General features: G+C 32.7%; 1 protein-coding gene across 1 annotated transcript in view; it reads right to left on the minus strand.

The window, feature by feature from the left end:
- The window catches only part of LOC128220624 (retinal guanylyl cyclase 2-like), a 30,709-nt gene extending 16,809 nt beyond the window's left edge, over positions 1 to 13,900 (minus strand). The window contains 7 exon segments of the mRNA XM_052929095.1: positions 2,963 to 3,119; positions 4,063 to 4,134; positions 5,008 to 5,112; positions 5,478 to 5,555; positions 6,371 to 6,499; positions 11,752 to 11,857; positions 13,795 to 13,900. Of these exon segments, the coding sequence (XP_052785055.1) occupies positions 2,963 to 3,119; positions 4,063 to 4,134; positions 5,008 to 5,112; positions 5,478 to 5,555; positions 6,371 to 6,499; positions 11,752 to 11,835 (625 nt within the window). The 5' untranslated portion in view covers positions 11,836 to 11,857; positions 13,795 to 13,900.
- Positions 13,901 to 20,315: the final 6,415 nt, after the last annotated feature.

Below are 20,315 nucleotides of genomic sequence, written 5' to 3' on the forward strand. Positions count from 1 at the left end.
CAAACAATTTTATATTTTTCTTGAGTGTTTGTTTAAGATATATGGTCTAATAAAATAAAAAATAAAATTTTCATTTTGTCAGGTGTACAATTCCTCGCATCAACATTATGCCCTATGCCGGGACAAGACTCGACGCCATGACAGGCGACAAACACAACACCTTATATGATCAAAGCTTCCAGATGTTCATATCCTCGGATATAAAGTATGTCACAACACACTTGTTGTTATTGAGATTTATGAGGTTGTTTTAACGTCCTTACTGCGAGAAATATGAAAAGTTTACTCATGTATGTAGAGTGATACACATTTATTTGTATCTTGTGGCACGCACTTTATACCAAATTGGGTAAATTACCTGTCAGCTATACTCGATCATAAGATGTATCGTGTCTTATTTTTCCATTGTATGTCAACGCGTTTTTACCATTTCAGGAGCTATTAAAAGTATATCCGTAGAACTGTAGCAATTTTATAAGACTACGTCAAAACGATCCCTGAACGTATCATTTAATTCTCCCCCATTTGATTGAACTGTTAGATTGTTTGTCGGTCAGTCTATTAGTCGGTCGGTATATGATGTCTTCGCACATTGACTCGAAAACGGTAAGATCAGGAACCATCAAACTTCTGTGATGTTCGCTTAGCCAGTATTTGTATAATTGTTTTTAGGTCAAAGTCAAGGTCAGCAGTCTGGCCGCACAAAAATAATGACAGTTTGACATAAACCCACTAAACGTCAGTGTTAAAAAGTTAACATAGAATGTCCGCAGTAGAAATGTTTGTCCTCACTTTCCTGAAACTAATTTCAATAATTAAAAACAATACTTTTTCTTCCTAAAACATCATTATTCAAATGCGGACGTGTTACTAACAAAGTAGCACTCAGAGGCCATAACTAACATAACTTGTTTACATACGTTTATAACATTGAATATAATTAGAAAACATACATAAACATATCACGTACATGCGTAAAACCACTATACAAAGTCACTTCCTAGACATTTGCACAAGCTAACTAACAGATTGGCTATACGTACTTCTTTATCAATGAATTCAATATTGTATAAAACAGAGCTATTCGCATGCATCAGGGCTTTGTCCGGATTGCATGATTACAAAAGACGTCAATTTCCCGATTAAGCAACCAATACCATTTCTTAGACATTCGTCTTAAATCGAGAATATTGTTATAAATAAAACAGTCCTTCATACAGAAGGTTATTAAAAGCGTTTTTTTTTCTTAAAATATTACATGCTATTTTTTTTGGAATGACTTTGATTAAACGACCAGACTGTTGATGAACAAAACATAATCTTGAAATGGGGGTTAAAGTTAAGAAGACATATCAAAAGTATAAACAAACATTCAACAATGTCTCAAATAGATATTGATTAAGAAGAAGTTAGAAAACGTTGAACAGACATTTGGTGAACGAGTTGGTGGCTTGGCAACATTTCCTTGGTTTGGTCAAAACTAGCCACAATGTGTATAGATATTTTAATATATTATTCAATGATTACTATTAACCAATAAGCCATTCAAATGTACAAACTGGGCAAATATACATTCGGACAACTAATGAAGGTTTTGTACAATTAGCCAGCATTCGAACCTATCTGATCTTATGTCATGGTGTAGTAGTATCCAGAACGAAATATATCCCGACTTCCTTAAATCAGCACGTGTCCGGCCACTGTTTGTTTCCGGATCAAGAGGATCCTGGTTATTTCTTCTTTTTTTCAATATTACCCATTATCTCAAAAATATTTGAAAGATTCATTGGAAATCAATCTTAATCTAACTTCAATACTAGTAATGTTATAGTTTCAAAGCAGACCAGGTTTAGAGTAAATCAGTATTGCAGTACTGCTATAACCAATTTAATAGAAACATGAGTTAGAGATGTTGACAGTGAAAAGCTTGTTAAGGCGTTATTTTTGGACCTAAGATAAGCCTTTGATTTGGTAGACCGCCATATTAATTTGCATAAACTAAAATTATAATATTTTCCGGAAATGTCCTTACAGTTCTTTCAATCGTGTCTGACTGACAGAAAACAGTTAGTAAAAGTTTGAACTATGCAATCTGGTTTATTTCTTATATCATCAGGTGTGCCGCAGGGGTCAGTTTTGGACCAACTTTTTTATCAATAATATAAAGCACTTTGTAATAGTAAAGTCTCTTGCTGATGAGTTAACCTTGCACGAATCTGGTTTCAATTTATCTAGCATTGCATTTCGCATTTCAACTTCCAAGTAATTTGTCTTTGATTGGTGCAAATTAATTATCTTGTCTTTATATCAAACGTAATCAAAAGGCATCATTATCACAAATTAATTTTGTTTGCAAAAAATAAAATCAAAGATTTCGCTTCGGTTTTACCTCACAGATGAGATGAAACGTCATACAAAAAAAGTTTTACAATGCTTATATATATCCAATTTGACTATTGGTGTCATATTTGGGGTAAAAGTGATCATTGTTAAATAAAAAAAATGGAATCAAAAAAGAATTCCTCAACAACTCAAAGGATCACAATTAATTGGATTACTTTTACTGTGCAACTATGTAATGGTCCCTTGTTACATGACAGAGATTATTTTTGTTGCAGACAGAGAACATAATTCACTCAGATCGGCTTCACAAAATGACTTAAGTTTAACGAAAGTACCACAAACTAATTATTCTAAGAAATTTCTTACTACAGTATGAAGGTATGGAATTACATCCAAAATGACATAATATCATTATGTCCATAAAAACACTTTATCGGGTGTCTGTCGGTGAATGAATGAAATTAAATAAAACAAATTGTTATGTTACAATAAAAAATACAGTTTTTAAAAATTACTTATATAAATGTAACATTATTGTGCAAATGTGATTTAATTAGTTCTGATATGTTTCTGTTAAAGAAAAAAACATTGTAAATATAATACACAACTTATAACTTACCACTGTCTGTGAATTCTGGATTAAGTTTTGCAGCACCAAATAAAACCGGTACACCGAAATCAGAGACCTTTAGCACCCATCGACTATCTATGAGGCAATTTCTGCATTTCAGGTTTCCATGCCAATGTATAGAGGAATTATAAATGTATCGAACACCCTGAAATAAATGAAATATGTACGTATGTTATATTGTAGGTTCAAGACGGTAGGATAATGGTTGTCTTACATTATCATTACTTGTAAAGGTTTCGTATTTTTAACATAACAACATTCTAATATTAAGTTATAATTAAGTTATATAGCAAACTTAAAACTTAAAGTAAAGGTATAGTGTGATTTTCTTGTCCCTGTTTTTCTAAAAGAAATCTAATTTATGGATCAAGTTGTATAACAAAACGTTTATACGATTACTTGTAATTCAAAAAACATTTTTGAAACCATTGTGTTTTCGTCAAATTTATTCATACGCCTTTATTGTTCGGATCTTTTAAATATGACCTATTTTCATATAAAAGCAATGCTAGTTTTTCTTTAAATTCAAAGATGCAAACAACGTTTTCACTAAGATTGTTTTCTTACATGCGTTTTAAATACGGCTCAAGATCTATATTTCTAGTCTATTCTTTAAATGCATTTGCATGACTGTTATGAAGGAAACAAAGAACCTTTTTCTTTCGAAGAATCAATTTTAATTGTGTAAAACTGACATCAGACACCGTGGTCAGACTTATAGGTTTATTGCTCTCAGTAATATATATGTTTGGACACTTGTGTGGCCAGTGTCTTCACGGACGGTTTCTTGGCGCGTTAACCCCGACAAATATAATTAATAACGAATTTAAATGCTTATGTAATATATGTATCGTCTTGGGACGTTGCCTGTTTTTTGTTGTTTTTCGCATGAGCTTGATCAACATGGAGCAAGAAACACATACTAATTTCTTGCAAACATTTTAACCTTACAAAATGAAGATTTCAAACGTTTTGTTTTTCTCTTCCCCAAATTTCGTATTGATGAAGAGCAAGAACAACACCAACTTAAAATGTTTGGCTGTTAGAGATGGGACCTTTAGTTTCCATTGTATTATTTGGATGCTTACCCTTATAAGATCCGTGAGAAGCGACACTTTAAAGTCCCAGTCTAGTTTGATATCATGGTTATTGAGAACATCCTGGAATATAAATCAACGTTTATACTGGCGATTTAAAACATACCAAGCAAAATTCGGACAGATATAAAACTATACACATGTTATGGTCACACCCGGTTAGATGACGTAATAATTTGTGATATTTTCATGATGTAATTTCCTGTCAAATAATAAAAAGTGTAAAGAAAGATTTAAGAACGTTTTTATGAATTAAGAGAAAATATCAAGTGTTTTTCTTATGAATTATCTTTTCACGTATAGGCAAACCGATTATTTTACACAAAACATTAAGTACATGCAAATTTGCTATTTTCGAATCTTATGTGTTTTTAGTATACATGCATATATGTCATTGTATTTCGGAATTTTTCATGACAACAGAAATAAAGGCCTTTTTGTTAATGTTTTTATTGAGTTTATATTAGTCTGAGGGCATCCTATAATTCTTGCATTCTATAACGTTTAAATTTTCGAATACTGGACTTGTTAATGTCGTTTTTTTCATATAGATATTGACCCCGTCACATGCAAGTGTGACTTTAGAAGTCAAATCGAGAATTTTACACACATCTATTGATTAGATATATGCTAGAGGAGTAATTTTGTACCTTACGGGGGGACAAAAATAAAGGATTCAGATTTTGTTGATATACAACAGTATGGTTAAAGGAACACTTAAAACAATAGATATGAAAACTCATTGAGAAAAGTGCGGAGTCTTGCGAGCCGGAGCCTAATTATGACATCTGTTCAGTTGTAAAACCGCCATTTCTATCGATCAAGTATATTCATTGAAGGTCAAAAGTCATCTTGTATGCTTAAAATATATGTTACTATCTAATTTTGAACATAATCCAAGTGATAGCTTAACTACCAATCTGAACGATGTCATACCTCTAGACTTCCTCGCGGACAGAAGTCAGATATGAGACATGGGCAACTTGGGTCGTCATAGAAACCGACAACTGCGTTCACGTTCTCGTGCCTTATGTCCCGTAACTGAAGAAATACACACATTTATATTAATCTTGGCTGATAGAAAAGAAAGTGTTTGCTTTATAATTAAACAATGTATATATATTCATAACTTCTTACTTGACGTAAGACCCATGTTAAGAGAATGTTGGTTGGATAAACTATGTATATATTGAGTATTTCATACATGACAAAACACTATGCTCGTACTATGTGATATTTATTCAATATTACCACTTGGTGTTAGAGTAAGATTGTTCATTGTATACGCTTTATATAATGTCTTGCATGACGGAAAGGAAATTCACCATGAAAGCTATATGTTATCAGAATTTCTTACAAGCTAGGAGATTGATTGTTTTATCAGCTATATGTTCAGTATTTCTTACCGTTTTAATCACGTGGAGAACTTTACTTTTAATTTCAAAGTTCTTCGTTTTGAGCTCCTTCACATGAACAAGATCCCCCTGAAATAACGAAAATAGGCGTTAATTATTCTATACAACAAATACCCATTCTTCCATTACTTTATTACTACGCTGAGAAAATTCGAATGCTATCTATAAAGGCTTAACCATAGGCGAAAATTACATATAACATAGCTACAGGTGTCCATTATATAAAACATAGCTTCAGGCGTACATTTATAGAACATCGCTTCATGCGTTTATTATATAGATCATGGCTACAAGCGTCAGTTATAATAATTAAACATAGTTACAGTCGTACATTACGTAAATCATAGATTCAATCGAGCATTTGATAGAACATAGCTACATGCGTATATTTAAGAAATATAACACACCACTGAGGGTCATATGACATTATAAGGACCGGCCAGTCAGTAACCGAAAGTGTATATCTATAATGCCGAGGTACATTTACCATCGGGGGCTGACTAATCGGTCCTTATAATGCCATATGACCCGAAGTGGTGTGTTATATTTCTTTTATTATACATTTTTTATTACAATTCAATATTTTTGAAGCGATTTAAATGTGTTTTATTGAACAAAGCTAATACTGTTTACTTGCGATAAGTTTTCGCCGTTGTGAAAATAGCAAGCCGCACTTACCAATTGTATGACGTCAGCGGTCCATATTACGCTTTTGGCGAGGTCCGGACCGGCCAAAAAATATAATATGGACCGCTGACGTTATAAAACGTGATATACGGACCGATCGAGTTTATATATACAAAGAAGGGACAAATTTATGTGAGGTATAATAATACATAATATATAGCTACAGGCGTACATTATATAGAACATAGCAACCGTACATTATATCTGGCGGTTTCAGTTATGTCGGCGTACTCATGAAGGCTGGCCAGAGAGCGGCTGGTCGCGTGTCGCTCACCTGCTGACCCTTTAAGCAGATCCGGCCGCTCCATCATACTTCCGTTGATCAACTGGAAATAGAAGATTATTTGTAAATATGTTTTGCTTTTAACCCTTACTTAGAGGTTTACTTAGTGTTATGTCTTAAACTGTTTTTGTGACACGGAAACTACCCCAACACTTTTCCTTTTTCAACGAAGAGATAATATGGAAAGCGTTTTCATCATTGACCTAAACGTAAAGGTATATTTAGTATTGTTTTATTCGAAAGCATTTTCATTGTTGTTGCATAGATGTTTTAACAAGTAAGCGATTAATACAAGTCATGATTTAAACATTGCATTGCCCTTTATATTATTTCTATAGGTAAACAACAGAACACTGATAACATAACAAATACATAATGCAAAATACACGTTCTTCCACAATTAATAACAACATTTTAATATAATTGTCCTCAGAATACCTAAAGGTGTTTGCGGCTAACGTTTAATATTTGGTTCCTCGCTTACAGTGTATGCGTGACGATTCAAAAGGGATACACGACAAAACACAACAGCTAAAATGAGTATACGACCGAGGCTCAGAAAAGCAAATTCTAAAATACAAAACAATATCATTAATATACTAGTCTTTTTGTGTATAATGATGTTAGTGTACATATTTGTAAAACACATTTGCTGGAAACAAAGAGCAATTCACATAAATAAGGAATATCCTTTCACAATTGTAAAATAGGAATAGAATTCGAAGCTTTGTGTTTTGCATCAATGTTAAAGACGCTTGCTGTTTTCCGCTAGACATTACTGTCAGTACGTCAGTGGCGGGGTAAAGATCAGAGATCGGAAACTTGACGGTGTATTTAAGTCTGCAAGGCATCAGTTCTTGAGTATAGTTACTATAATTCTTCTTTCCCTGCTTTGTTGTCAAGTATCCAGCGGCTGTCAAACTCCAAATTCATTCAGTTCTGTCATGTTGATATAGCAACATCAGTATTGACCTTAGGCATGGACAAGTATTAAAACATGAGCTTGATTTAAGAAATGGAAAGGGAGGAATTCATAGCGAAACCGAAACTTATACATCAATTCTCGTTATCATTGGCTTATGTCTCAGTCATCCATAGGTTCTATTACTCTACCGTATATAACGTCTAGACTAAATCAAAATTGATCGCGCCCTGACAACTGTGCTTAGCATTGATTAATGGACTCATGCCGATATTCGGAAATTACAGTGTGAGTAATGACTCTGGGGTAAAAACATGACAAACTAACATTAAAATTGTTTGTGGCATGTAAATGGATAAGATTATAATTCCTCTTGTAGTTAATCTCTGGACTTTGTTTCAAGCACAGCACATCGGAGGTTCTGTCTTATGAGAGTAGGCCAGATGATATAATAATGTAGTCCAATTGTAATACCTTGTGCAGACAACCAAACAAAACAATAACACGTTTTTATAAAGAATAAGGACTGATGCGCTGATTGTCGGGAACGCTTTAACCCGACCCCACACTTTTTTGCCTTGGTATTATTTTTGTAAGTAATTTCCTAACATTTAATTTTAGTGAAAAAAATAAAGTTTAGCCATTTTTTATCTATCATTATCTTCAATAGTGATATACCCTGATATATGTCGGTTCGGAATCCAGGTTAAAAAAGATAGTAACAAAGTTATGCCTACCAATCGACCAAACCTTTTTTAGGCGTTTATGGAAACAAAGATTTATATCTTTATTTGGCCTTATTGTTTGAAGCCAAAACTATTTAAGAACGATATAAGTGTACTTGAAGCAGTTTCCGAAATATATTAAAAAAGATAGCATCATGTAATAAAACTGTTGGGAATTGGTTATATTTTTAATAGTTATCAACGAGGGACATTCGGATGAATGATCTAGATGAAGTTTTTCTACGATTTCAGAAAATCGATGTAATGCAATTCGGAGATCATAAAACAGACAGTGACTTAGTAGAAGAGAAAAAAGTTCGCATATTGTATATGTAACCTATATGCTGTACGGCCTTGTTGTTTAACTGTACTGCTTTATTTACACGATTTACAAAAGGGTTTTATTTCCGCACACTCATTTTAGGATTGTTTCTTATATTTCATGCAGTTTGAACGCTCCACCGTGATTTTGCAAAATATTGGCTGGACGTTCGTACTGCATGAACGCACGTGAAATAAGATTCAATCCTTTTATATACATTTCCTCTTTTTGAAACGTTATTTTTTTGGTAATAATTATCAAAAACAAACATTCATTGTGATTGTCCCTTTTATTTTCCAGAGCGTGTAAAGATTTGCGGTTCTTATTATTTCTTAACAATTGAAACGGGAACAGAATAGAAAAACACTATTGAATTGAAATGAAATTATTAGAAAGTTTTAAATATATTTAAATTTTTGATCTTCCCCTTTATTAATATACTTTTGTTGTTTATCTATACAAGTTTAATGCATAAAACTGTTGAAAATGTATGTTTATAAAAAGAACACAAACTATTAAACATCGGAGGTAACAATATTCAATCATCTATTCAAATATCTAAACCGTTAGCTGAAGAAAGCATGACTTTTAATTAATGCTTGTAAATGTCTGTTTGTATTAACTTATATGTATTGATTCGTTGTTTTCTTTGCAATGTGTAAGTTTATTGTGGAAAGAAAGACGATTCAAATGAATTTAATTAAAGATGTTATTGTTAATGGTATTGATATGAACGCTGTATCTGTAGGAATATAAGGATTTATATAAACATAATTATGTGGACCATATACTTACAATATAAATATATGCTGTAGTTTCATTTTTTTGCGTGATAGCCAATGATATAAGTCATATACAAATTGGACATTTAACTTTGAAAAAAAAAGTGTTTTTTGTCACGTGCGGCGGACCCCAGTATTGTTTAATTAATGTCGGAAGGATTAAATTATTACACAAATCACCTCTTACAAACATTCTTCGAAAGTTCAATGTTAACCATGACTACGAGAAAAGAAACAAAAGGTTTTCCAAATGCTGGAAAACCAATGCTGAAAATGATCAGGAAAATACACATGCAACCTTGCAGTATTTCTCCAAACATCTTAGATCCCTTATAACAGGATTAAGCTAAGCTCAAGATGTTGGCAATATTCCCATATGCTGTAAATGTGATGGAAATATACCATGAACTTTTTGTATCAATGAGCTGGTTGTGTTGTATTTATTTTCCAGTTTTGTTAATACGCATCTAGGTCAGTCCGAACGAAGTCAAGATCGAATTGCAGTTATGTTCTAATTTAGATAATGTTTTTAGAAAATTCAAGCATAATACATGATGTTATTGCTCTTAATGCATATTAGTAAATATAAATACATTATATATTTATCGATATTTATTTCGGATTAAACTGCTACATAGATTAAATCAAAATCATGTCCATGAACTCGCTTAAAACACACGAATGATTATGTACTTTGTGATTTGATACGTATTTACTGTTTTATTCCTACTTCATAATAGCGTTTACTCATTTAACAACATGCTATTCTCAATATAATTTAGTCAAACTAACCCACCCACTTATGGTCATAAATTTTGTAACATCTCAAAATGTCTGCAACTAGGTCAAATGTTGGAATTAAGGCCTCATTGTTTTGGTGACGATTCAAACGTATCATTAATGAAATTTATAATTATGCCATCTTGCGTCCCATTTAAAGGTAACAAATCATAAGAATGAACACACAATGGTAACAAAGAAGTTTCAAAATTAATACGTCATAAAGACTGTATAAATATCTTATTCAAAAACTCCAATACACATATCATGCAGGCTCTATCATATTTACTATTCTACAGAATTGAACCTTACAAAGAAGATTATTTGGGAGGCTAGATCAATGCTTGTTACATCCTTGTATGTCGCCTCAAAAGGGTTATCGGTCAAACCTAACGTAATTTGGATCCCCGTCAGGAAAGTGATTGCTCTCGGAGTTTCGGTTTTTTATCGGACGATTTACATTTTCAAGCGATTGTTCAGCATGTTCTGCTTAACCGTTCTAGATTAATAACCCAGTAGGTAACCTTACAAAACAGAAGCTGTATAACGCACACAATAGCCATAGTTTCAGAAATGTGAATATTTAATACTAACAAAACATCACAATAATGAATATTATTATTTTTTACAAAATGTTTACAAAAAGGGTAAAACTATGCATGTGCAACATATACAGCCATTTTTATCATCACCACTTGGCGGATTCATTCTAACAGAGCAGAAATGCATATATAAGAAAATATAGAACATAGATTTAAGAATATAATGACAATAGATGGTGATTGTGTCATCTACCTTTTGTATTTTAACTGTTAAACTTAAACGCTAACATAATTGAATACCTCACACAACGTCTAACATGGCATCCAAGTTGTTAAGCGGTTTCGGTTATTTAACAATACTACTTTGTATCTATTTGAGACCATTTAAATAAACAGTTCAATTTTTGTTAAGGCCACAAATTGAATTTGACTCCGGGTAACTGCATCAATGTTTGTAACTGTATGATTTTATGGGAGGTTCAGGTATTGAATGTGCATAATTTCGGAGAATGATGATATTAATATACTTGTCTGTTTCATGATCGCACGAAACCTTATTGTATTAATCGTATACACGTGCCGTGTTTTACGCAATGAGACACAAAAGAGAATGTATGAAATATTTACTTATTATCTAATATGTTACAGAAGATACCACAACACTGTAAGTTCGCGCTTTAAACTTTTTAAATATCCAATTAAAGGATAGAGTTATATATTGCTCGTTGCAAACAGGCAAACAATTGATCATTTAACAAATATATATATTGTTCTAAACCTTCGAGAGACGGCGAACGTATATGATTGTCGTGTAGTTTAAATTGACTTGACGTTATGTAAGCGCACAATGGTATTGCAATTACCTTAACACCGACGTAGCATATCGGTTACTACTGAGACTCTTGTCATTACTAATAACTACCATTCTAAGTTTCAGGTAACTATTTAATTACAATGGAAAATATTTACATACTTTTGTAAACGTCAATATGCTAAGAGCTGTTTGTTTTCAAACTGTTAAAGAAACCCCATATTCCATCATTGTTTTGTCTGCAGCGAAAACCTATCAATATTCCGTGTTATATAGCAAACCCATTGGAAACATGTAACACTTTGACACGCATTGCACACGAAATAAGACAAAAACAGAAAAAAACAACAACACCAACAACATCAATAACAACATTATATTAGGGACAGTCCTCTATCCATTTAGTATTACCTTAGATCCCTTTTGAACGTCCCTCTTTCTCAGAAACACAAGATCCTCACTGGACAGTAGAACTTTGTGTTGCCCTTTGGACATATCTCTGTGGACCAGCTTACGCCTGTAAAATAGATCCATACTAATCTCATATCCCTACTCAGATCGAAACATTTCGCTGGAGCATTAGTACCTCGTACAATTAAAAATAACAATGTTAAATAAGTGTAGTGATTAAATGTGTAATTTGTATTTAGTTCATATTAATTTCAATTAAAATGTACTGCATAAATCATAAAAAATCAAACGAGTAAACTCCTAACCCCTAACTTCTAAATTGGAATTACTACCTGCGTAGTTAAATTAAAAAATATAGCATGTTTGATTCGATGGAAAAAGATTTGACTGCTAAAACTAATCAACGCCGTTCCAAGGCGATACCTAACAATCTGATAAACATACGTAGTTTTTTATGCAGTATATATGCACTGTGATGTTTGTGGAGTTTTGTGGTGTTGTTTCATGTTTCTTGTTTGTGAATTTTCTTTTTGTGTTCTATGTCTTTGGCGTCTACCCTGTGCCATTAAACGGGATTTATGTTTGAACTTTTGGCCACTGAGTTGGTTTTCGTAGTTTATCAAATAAGTAATATTAAAAGAAGAATGTCAAAAATCGGCGTAATACTGAATGTTAAACAATTCTATATGGTTCATTAATTTATAACTATCAGCAAAACTAACATAAACATCATACATTTTGTCTTTATTTTCAAAATATAAATAAATGTTTAACGTCGCCACATGCCGATTTAGTGCCCTGCTTCTGGAAATTTAGTTTCTGAAGTAAAACCCAATTTACAAGGACACATGTGTAAAATTTAGTTTTAACGTCATTCCCATGCCGCTTTAGTGCCCTTGTTCTCATATTAATTTCCAAAGAGAAACACATTTTCAAAGAGACATTTGTTATACCTTCTGAAAGAATTATGATCTTAGAAATCTTGAATTCTGAGAGGAATTGAAACCAGAGACAGGCAATAAATTGACAAAACTTGTGATTTTGTATTTTGTTTTTAATGTATGAGTCGCAGTTGTAGCACTAAATTTCCGCTAAAGGTCTTCTAACCCATCATTCAATTATTCACGATATATAACGGAAACACTATTGAAACTAAAAAGTAAAAATAACCATTAAATAGAATTACACTTGCTTAAAGGATAAGACGTTTTTTGCAATATGTGTGGTGTTGGGCCCAAGAGGTTAAACTGTAGTTTGACATGCAATGTGGGGTCTATTTGAGGTGTTTGTACGTTTGTTTATGGTGTTTCTACGTTAAGCTTTGTGTTTCTAGTTGAGTGTCCTTGCTTTATGCCACTTATGCCTCTAAACAGAGTTTATAATTGATTTACTCACTTCGCGACTTGTTTTAATTATCCTATATGTGTTTTCAACTACACGTAAACCCATTATATAAATAAATTGGGAGATTCGTTTTATCGTCTTTTCGGAGATATTATCCAGGCATTTTTATTACCCATTGCGTCCAACGATTGCGTTGATGCTTACGTACAATCATACGATATTGTTTGATGTGTCGCTAATAACATTTGGGAACAATATCCCTATGACGCTATACCCACATCATTCAAAACGCAGCGTCGGTTTGACTGAGACTTCAAATAAAGCAGATGCACATACACTGCAACAGCGTTCTCCAGCACCAGATAAATTGATACACCCTTAGACCCAATAGACCGGGAACAAAACTTCAAAAAGCTGCATCTACCACGGGAATGCAACATTGCAGCTTTATATCATATTTCTTAAACGTTCAACTTTTTCTGACTTTTGATCTTTCTCCAACTAACACTTTTGGGTAATGATGGATTGAAACAAAAGGATACAACGAAGTGAACTAAATACAGAACTTACTGAGACGGTATCAATGTTGCTTATGTCCAGGAATTAACATTACGTGAATTACTAATGCACACGTTCATATATTTTTAAGGCCTAACAAATCTCTATATATATACGATTGTAACTCTTGACAGTTCTTACCATACAACAATAATAATCGCCGTTGTTATCCCTGCAACAAAGAGAACAGAAATCGCTATAGCGAGTATGTAGAGGGCGTCGAGACCACGTGATACTTCGTTACACGTGGCCAGTAGGAAGCAACCATCCGGGGAGAGAACCTGCCCGTTGGGCCATCTCACCTAAAAAGGATCATGTAAAGATAAGCAATTTAATCATAAATAACACCTTATTATATTTTATTCAATAAGAAACCATCTCCAATAAGAAAGAAACCTTCATCGTTTTTATTGATGATACAATTATAATCAGTTATTCTTTAAGTCGATGTTAAACGCCATTTAAACACCATTTTTGAGTTTCATAGCATGGTTAACAATAAAATACGCCTTTTCTAATGATTAAGCTGTTGTTAGCCTTTTTTGACACAGTCGGTCCACGTAAACAACAAACTCTATCCCATGGGTTTTACATTTGATTAATTACGTGCTAATCAGAAACTAATATAAAGCTAGTGGAATAACGCGCTTACGGCGATGCTTGATTAATAAAACGATAGCGGTAGAGATCTAAAACCCGTTTTGTTTCCGTCATTTTGCATTACCACTAGCATATCACTTTAGGTTTATAAATGTGAATATTATCTCTGTTGGTTTTTCATTCCTTCGTACAGATAAAGATTTAATTTCAAATGTGCGATTAATCGGAAAAAAAATCAGTATTCAACTTAATTATGTTCTATTGAGCTAAATGTCAGTGCCATGCATTCGGCAAAAAACAACAACAACGAATTAGTGTCAAAACAATGTCAAATATTTGTTGATGGCTCTATTGCGGGACGGTTTGATAGCATTTTGCTCCTTATAATAATCTTACTTTGCAATGTCAAATTTAAGAAGATTTTTGTTGCTTTTAAGAATATATTATATTATTAAATAACTATCGCAGCCATCTGATTAAAATTGTTATTCAGTCAATTACCATTAATGTTACCGGCATTTCTTTCAAAATATAGCAACCTAAATCAGTTTTAGAAGGAACGTAACAAACATAGTACAGTAGGATTGAGGCTTGAGACTAAGCTAGTATGTACGTCAAAAACTTATAAATTGTACTTTATTGTTTGAAAATTGAAATAGACAATGTAATAAACAATACTGTTCCTTGATCAGATTGAAAATTTGGAATTTATGTGAAATTATTTTGAAATCAAACACTATGCATGATATTTGAAAAAAAAATGAGATAATAAAAACTGTAAGGTCAGAACAATAACAATATCTCCAATCAAACTCCTGACAGAAAGAGTGAACAGATTTAAAATTATTATGACTGTTACCCTTAGAAACGTCTATAGTACCGTTTACCACACTTTCAAGCGAATATATTAATAAAAAACCGTCATGTTGTATCAGAAAATTTTGACCTTTGACCAGGCGTGGATTTTAGAGCGAGAAATGGGTTTTGCATCATGTTTCGATGTGTAGAACATGTGACCTAACCTTAAATTTAACATGAATTGGACATAAATGGTAAAACTGTACACTGAATGTGACAATTTTGTAATTGTGAAAGTTTAATTGACAATTATGGTGAAAAAAATACTGACTGTAGCGGGAACAAAATTCACTAACTGGGGCAGAAGATATTCAGTGACGCCAATTGTGGAACTAATTACTAACAATGATGTTATGGAAACTACTGAAAGTAATGTCATAGTGAAAATGTTCACTAACTGTTATATTATGCTGATACTATTCGCCGACAGTAATTTTGAAAATGTTCACTGTTTATAATTATAAAATTATTCTTTGACTGAAATGATGAAAAACGAATTGAAGGGTCTAATAAATTAACATTGAAAGAGTGGCGTTCCAAAAAGGGCGATGTGTTTGCACATTGCTTGAAATTGTCTGTTACATGGTGATAAAAATAGTTATGAATATAATTATATGTTATAAGACGGTCGAGTGTTTTCCCTTGAGCAAATAGCCTGATTTATTCAAGTAATGAACAAATTAGTAGGGAAGTGTGCATTGAAGAGCATGTATATAATTGACTTAAAGCCGGCACAAAGGGTCATATATACGTAGTAGCAGGTGACATTTGGTTTTATAACGTTTATGCCTCATCTGTAGGCAAACATAACGACGTTTATCGAAACCATAACTCGTGACTTTCTTCGCAGGAAAATATCTCTCTTCATTCTTTTTTTTTTCGAAAAACTTTTACATAACTTACAAAGAGTAAACCTTTTGTTATCGTATTTCGCTCACTAACATTGCAGCAAATGTGCGTCATCTATAATCTCATATGCAACTATGCAATGTATTACTTTCGGTCATATGAAGATAGTCTGTAAAATAAAATACCGGAGCAGACACAAATCAATCTAAAACGTAGATGTTCTTACCAATAAACAACATACTTGGAGTTTGAATTCTCCATTAATAGAGAGTCGTTTTGACATTAAGATAATTTAATGTCACTTTATTTAGAGTAAAAGCATTATTTGTAAATGCACGTTTAATCACATCTGCCTCAACTTCAATACATTTCATATTATGACACGGGTCGGTATTGATAAAATACCTTATGTCATATTCTGTCATATCCTAACAAAGTCATTTTCCTAAGTTAAGTATTGCACTTCTCAGACGATTAAATAATAAGAAACAAACGCATAATATATAAATATTTATATCAATATTTATATTCTTTCACCCGTATATTTTGAAGTAGACTATGAAAATGACCATGGATACACATTAATGATCAGGAAAGCTCGCGACAGATTCCATTGAAACCTTTATCTTGTCAGAAGTTTTCTTAGCTCACCATATGTCGTGTCATTTTAAACCGATTATGTTTAACGGTAATACTTTCATTTTAATGACAAAAGTTTGTTTTCCAGTTTAAAAACTCCGCTTTTATAACAGTTTTGTCACAGTTTTATTCATTTGCGAATATTAATAAATAGTCGAAAGTTTCGAAAAAATATTGTAATTAAGTCAATGTTTTAAATCGCATTAAGCTCATGTGCGTAAAATATATAAACAAAACATACAGCTTGATTAGAACTTGAGATAAAAAAAATTCTATAATTTTTGTCTGCTGATAAGCCCATAGCTGCCCTTTATTTCGTCTAGATACCGGATTTGATACTAATTTTTATAAACCCATTACAAAATGAATGCGTTCAAGTTTCGTACTCCGACCATGGGTTTAACAACGGACTTTGAATTCACAGCACAATAACACTAACAAAGCTACAGTTGTGAAGAAGTGTAGACATGTTACTTAGAAATATAAATATCCCATTTATGTTGATCAAAGTTGTTACCATTGCTGGTTTGGCGGTAAACTACCATGTCCCATGCGCAATACCACCTCTCGATATAAATAACTATAATGGCGATAGTTATTGAATAACACAATGAACGTCTAGATCGCGGAAAAGGAGCAATTACTTGAAAAGGGAGTAAACATTTCTGAAGTATAGGCAATTGTTACGAAATAAGTGTTAAATACGAAACGAATAAAAACTTATATCGTAGAAGAAACACACAAACTAATGCCATATAAAGAAAAGGTATTGGTTGATGTCAAAATAATTGGTGTACCCTTATTGAAAATATAATTGATATCCAACATCGATAGCGAAATTGAGCTAGCTAAAGGTGAAATATTTCTATCTTGCCTCTTGTGGTAGAGATTTTTCTTTCTCTGAGTTAAATATCATCATTTCATAACCGTTAAGTCTCCTTAAGGATATAAACCAGTTTAAAATAATGACTTATAAAAAAAACAGAAATGTTTTTTTAACGTTGTGAACACTTCCAATAAAGTACATGAGATATCTTAATATGCCTTGAAAAGGAATATATACGCTTCCAGGCATGAACCTTAACTGAAATCGGTTATAAAAAAGTTTTAAGAAACGTTATTACAAATATTATTAATAATAACAGTTAAAGGTAGAAGCCAGACATTTAAGTATGCGATTGTTTAAATGCACAGGACTGATAGACAAAATATCGTTGCGGCAGAAAGGCTAAAAGAAAATCATTCAACGAAAAACGTTGTTGGGGTGGTATAGTACCTTGGATGTCCACCTCCCAGACAATACGTTGTTGGTTTGATCCCTACCAGGGGAACTTTTGAAATTGAAATTTTGAAATTCTAAAATTTTAAATCGCAAAACGGAAAAAGAAGTTGTGAAGAGGAGTCCCTGGAGGTGTTGGATATTTCCCTGTATCAAAACTTAAAGAGACGTGGGCAAAGGGTTTGAAAATATTGCCAATAAACGAGTTTTCGTAGGGATTAAATAATTAAATTAATACAAAAATGCTTTTGACATTGAACACTACAAATTTGACAAAAGAGCACATACGAGCAAATTGTGATAAGGAGTCACCACCCGTATTTGTTTCTGTCAAATCTCTCCTAAATCAAACTAAATGAAGTTCTGTCATGTCCCCGTAGTTTGCATTTATTATTTATACTACTGGCATATATATATATATATATATATATATATATATATATATATATATATATATATATGTTTCTAACCTCAGCTTTTCCAACTAGTTTCCATCCTCCTTCTGGTAATTGCGTAATCTCTTGAAGTTTTTTTGTTTCCATGGTATCAGCATATAGGTCATATAGCCCGAAATCAAACATTATTCTGCTGTTTTGGTCTGTATGTATTTCTCCTGAGAATAATTGAAACGTTTGTCCCGCAGCAAACTGAATAATATCATGGAAATTCACATTATCACTGCCGTGAAGAATTTTGTCTATGAAGAGCACCGCGTCGTATATAAAGTTGGTTTCAGTAATCGTTGTGTCAACTACAGCACGTATCCTACGCCCTGGGGATATACTGGTATTTCTATTATCTGTATCACGTTTAGTTCCTTCGTGGGTGTTCGGTATAAAAATTGGAAGAAGATAAAATACGCTGTCGAGAATAGTTGACGATGCAAGATGTGTAAAAACGCCAAGATCGGGAAATATGTAGGGGTTGGTGTCCATGATAAAAACGGAATGCTGCTCTGAGAACGATGATGTTTCGTTGAAAACAAAAAGTATTCCAGCCTGCAAGGATGGGTTTACCAGGACAACTATTGCTGAAATGTAAAAGAAAGAGTTGATCACACATGTATGGAAAACAAGTTATGACTCCGATTAGAGGTACACGCTTTTCAAAAAGCCTTATTCCTTTTGGCCTTTTAATTTTATAATCCAATAATGAGCACACTGAAAATTAAAAAAAAAAGAACATTAGGCCATCCAAAATTGGAACATTGGTTGGATTTACCGCACCTATCTCTCCGAAATTGTAATGTTTTACAATCGCTTCTACTTTTCGCATAAACATTCGAAAAAAATCATGGCTATATTTTGACGCACTTTAAATCCAAAACCACTTTTCTATCACCTTATTGCGCCGAATATCTGACAATGTCAAGAGGACCCTAACAGCTATTATAAAAGAGCGGTGTGTATTACAAAATCAGTCTTTGATTCATTAGCAGCGATAAGAAGTGTCAATTTAAATTTGCCCTCAATGTTCGTAACATTATATACATTAACTGTTCTAAATAAACAGGTAAAGCACACAAACAAAACAAAAATACACGTCCCTAGCCGTGATGTTTTATGTAAACTTTGACGTTTTTATTGAAGTATATAAATCATCATATTGAGCGGTGTAATAATTCAAAGTTGAAAGAAGATCGAAGCATAATAATGATTTCATTTTGTGTATATTTTGTGGATGCATTTACAACACATCGTTTTTCCGACGGAACGAGTCCCAGAACAATTAATTTGATATTATATATTAGTGCATTTTATAAATCCTATATAATACTCCAGTACCATGCATGATTCATAATATCTAGGGAATAATAAACAAATGCTGCAATTTGAGAGGAAATTAGTAACGTGTGTCTTATTACCTATTTAAAGGGGCATATACAAGCAAATTTACCTTAGTGGCTTAAGCTTTCAAATAGTATGCTGTTCACAGTGACATAAAAACAACAGTATTCCCCTTTATGCAAATATCAGCTTTGACGAGTTTATTAATCGTGTAATGCGTTTGAAATCGTGGCCTGACGCTCTCAGTCAGTTGGAGTATCTCTAATGATAACATCGACCGTTCCTCTATTCGTGTCTATCCTATATTGGATTATGATTCTAGGGCATTCACTAGCTGAATACGACCAGATTTAAAACAATCAACCCAGTAATGGGACAAGCAAATGATATTCTTGAATGAATAAACCAATTTATAAAATCCAAAAGCTTTAGGTGTAATATGACTTAACTGCCTGGCATTGGTTTATTTGAATAATTTATTGACTTCCTGTAAATATAGCAGGTATATGCTACAATATCATAAATGTGAGTGTAAATAACATAAAGGTCATGGCAATAGTTTCAAGCAATCAAATTCCACGCTTTGTTGTTGACACACATTCCATATATGAGCATTAAACAGTAAACTTTCATAATACTTGTTTACAAAT

The sequence above is a fragment of the Mya arenaria genome, chromosome 15, assembly GCF_026914265.1.
Source record: "Mya arenaria isolate MELC-2E11 chromosome 15, ASM2691426v1".
Classification (NCBI taxonomy): Eukaryota; Metazoa; Mollusca; class Bivalvia; order Myida; family Myidae; genus Mya; species Mya arenaria.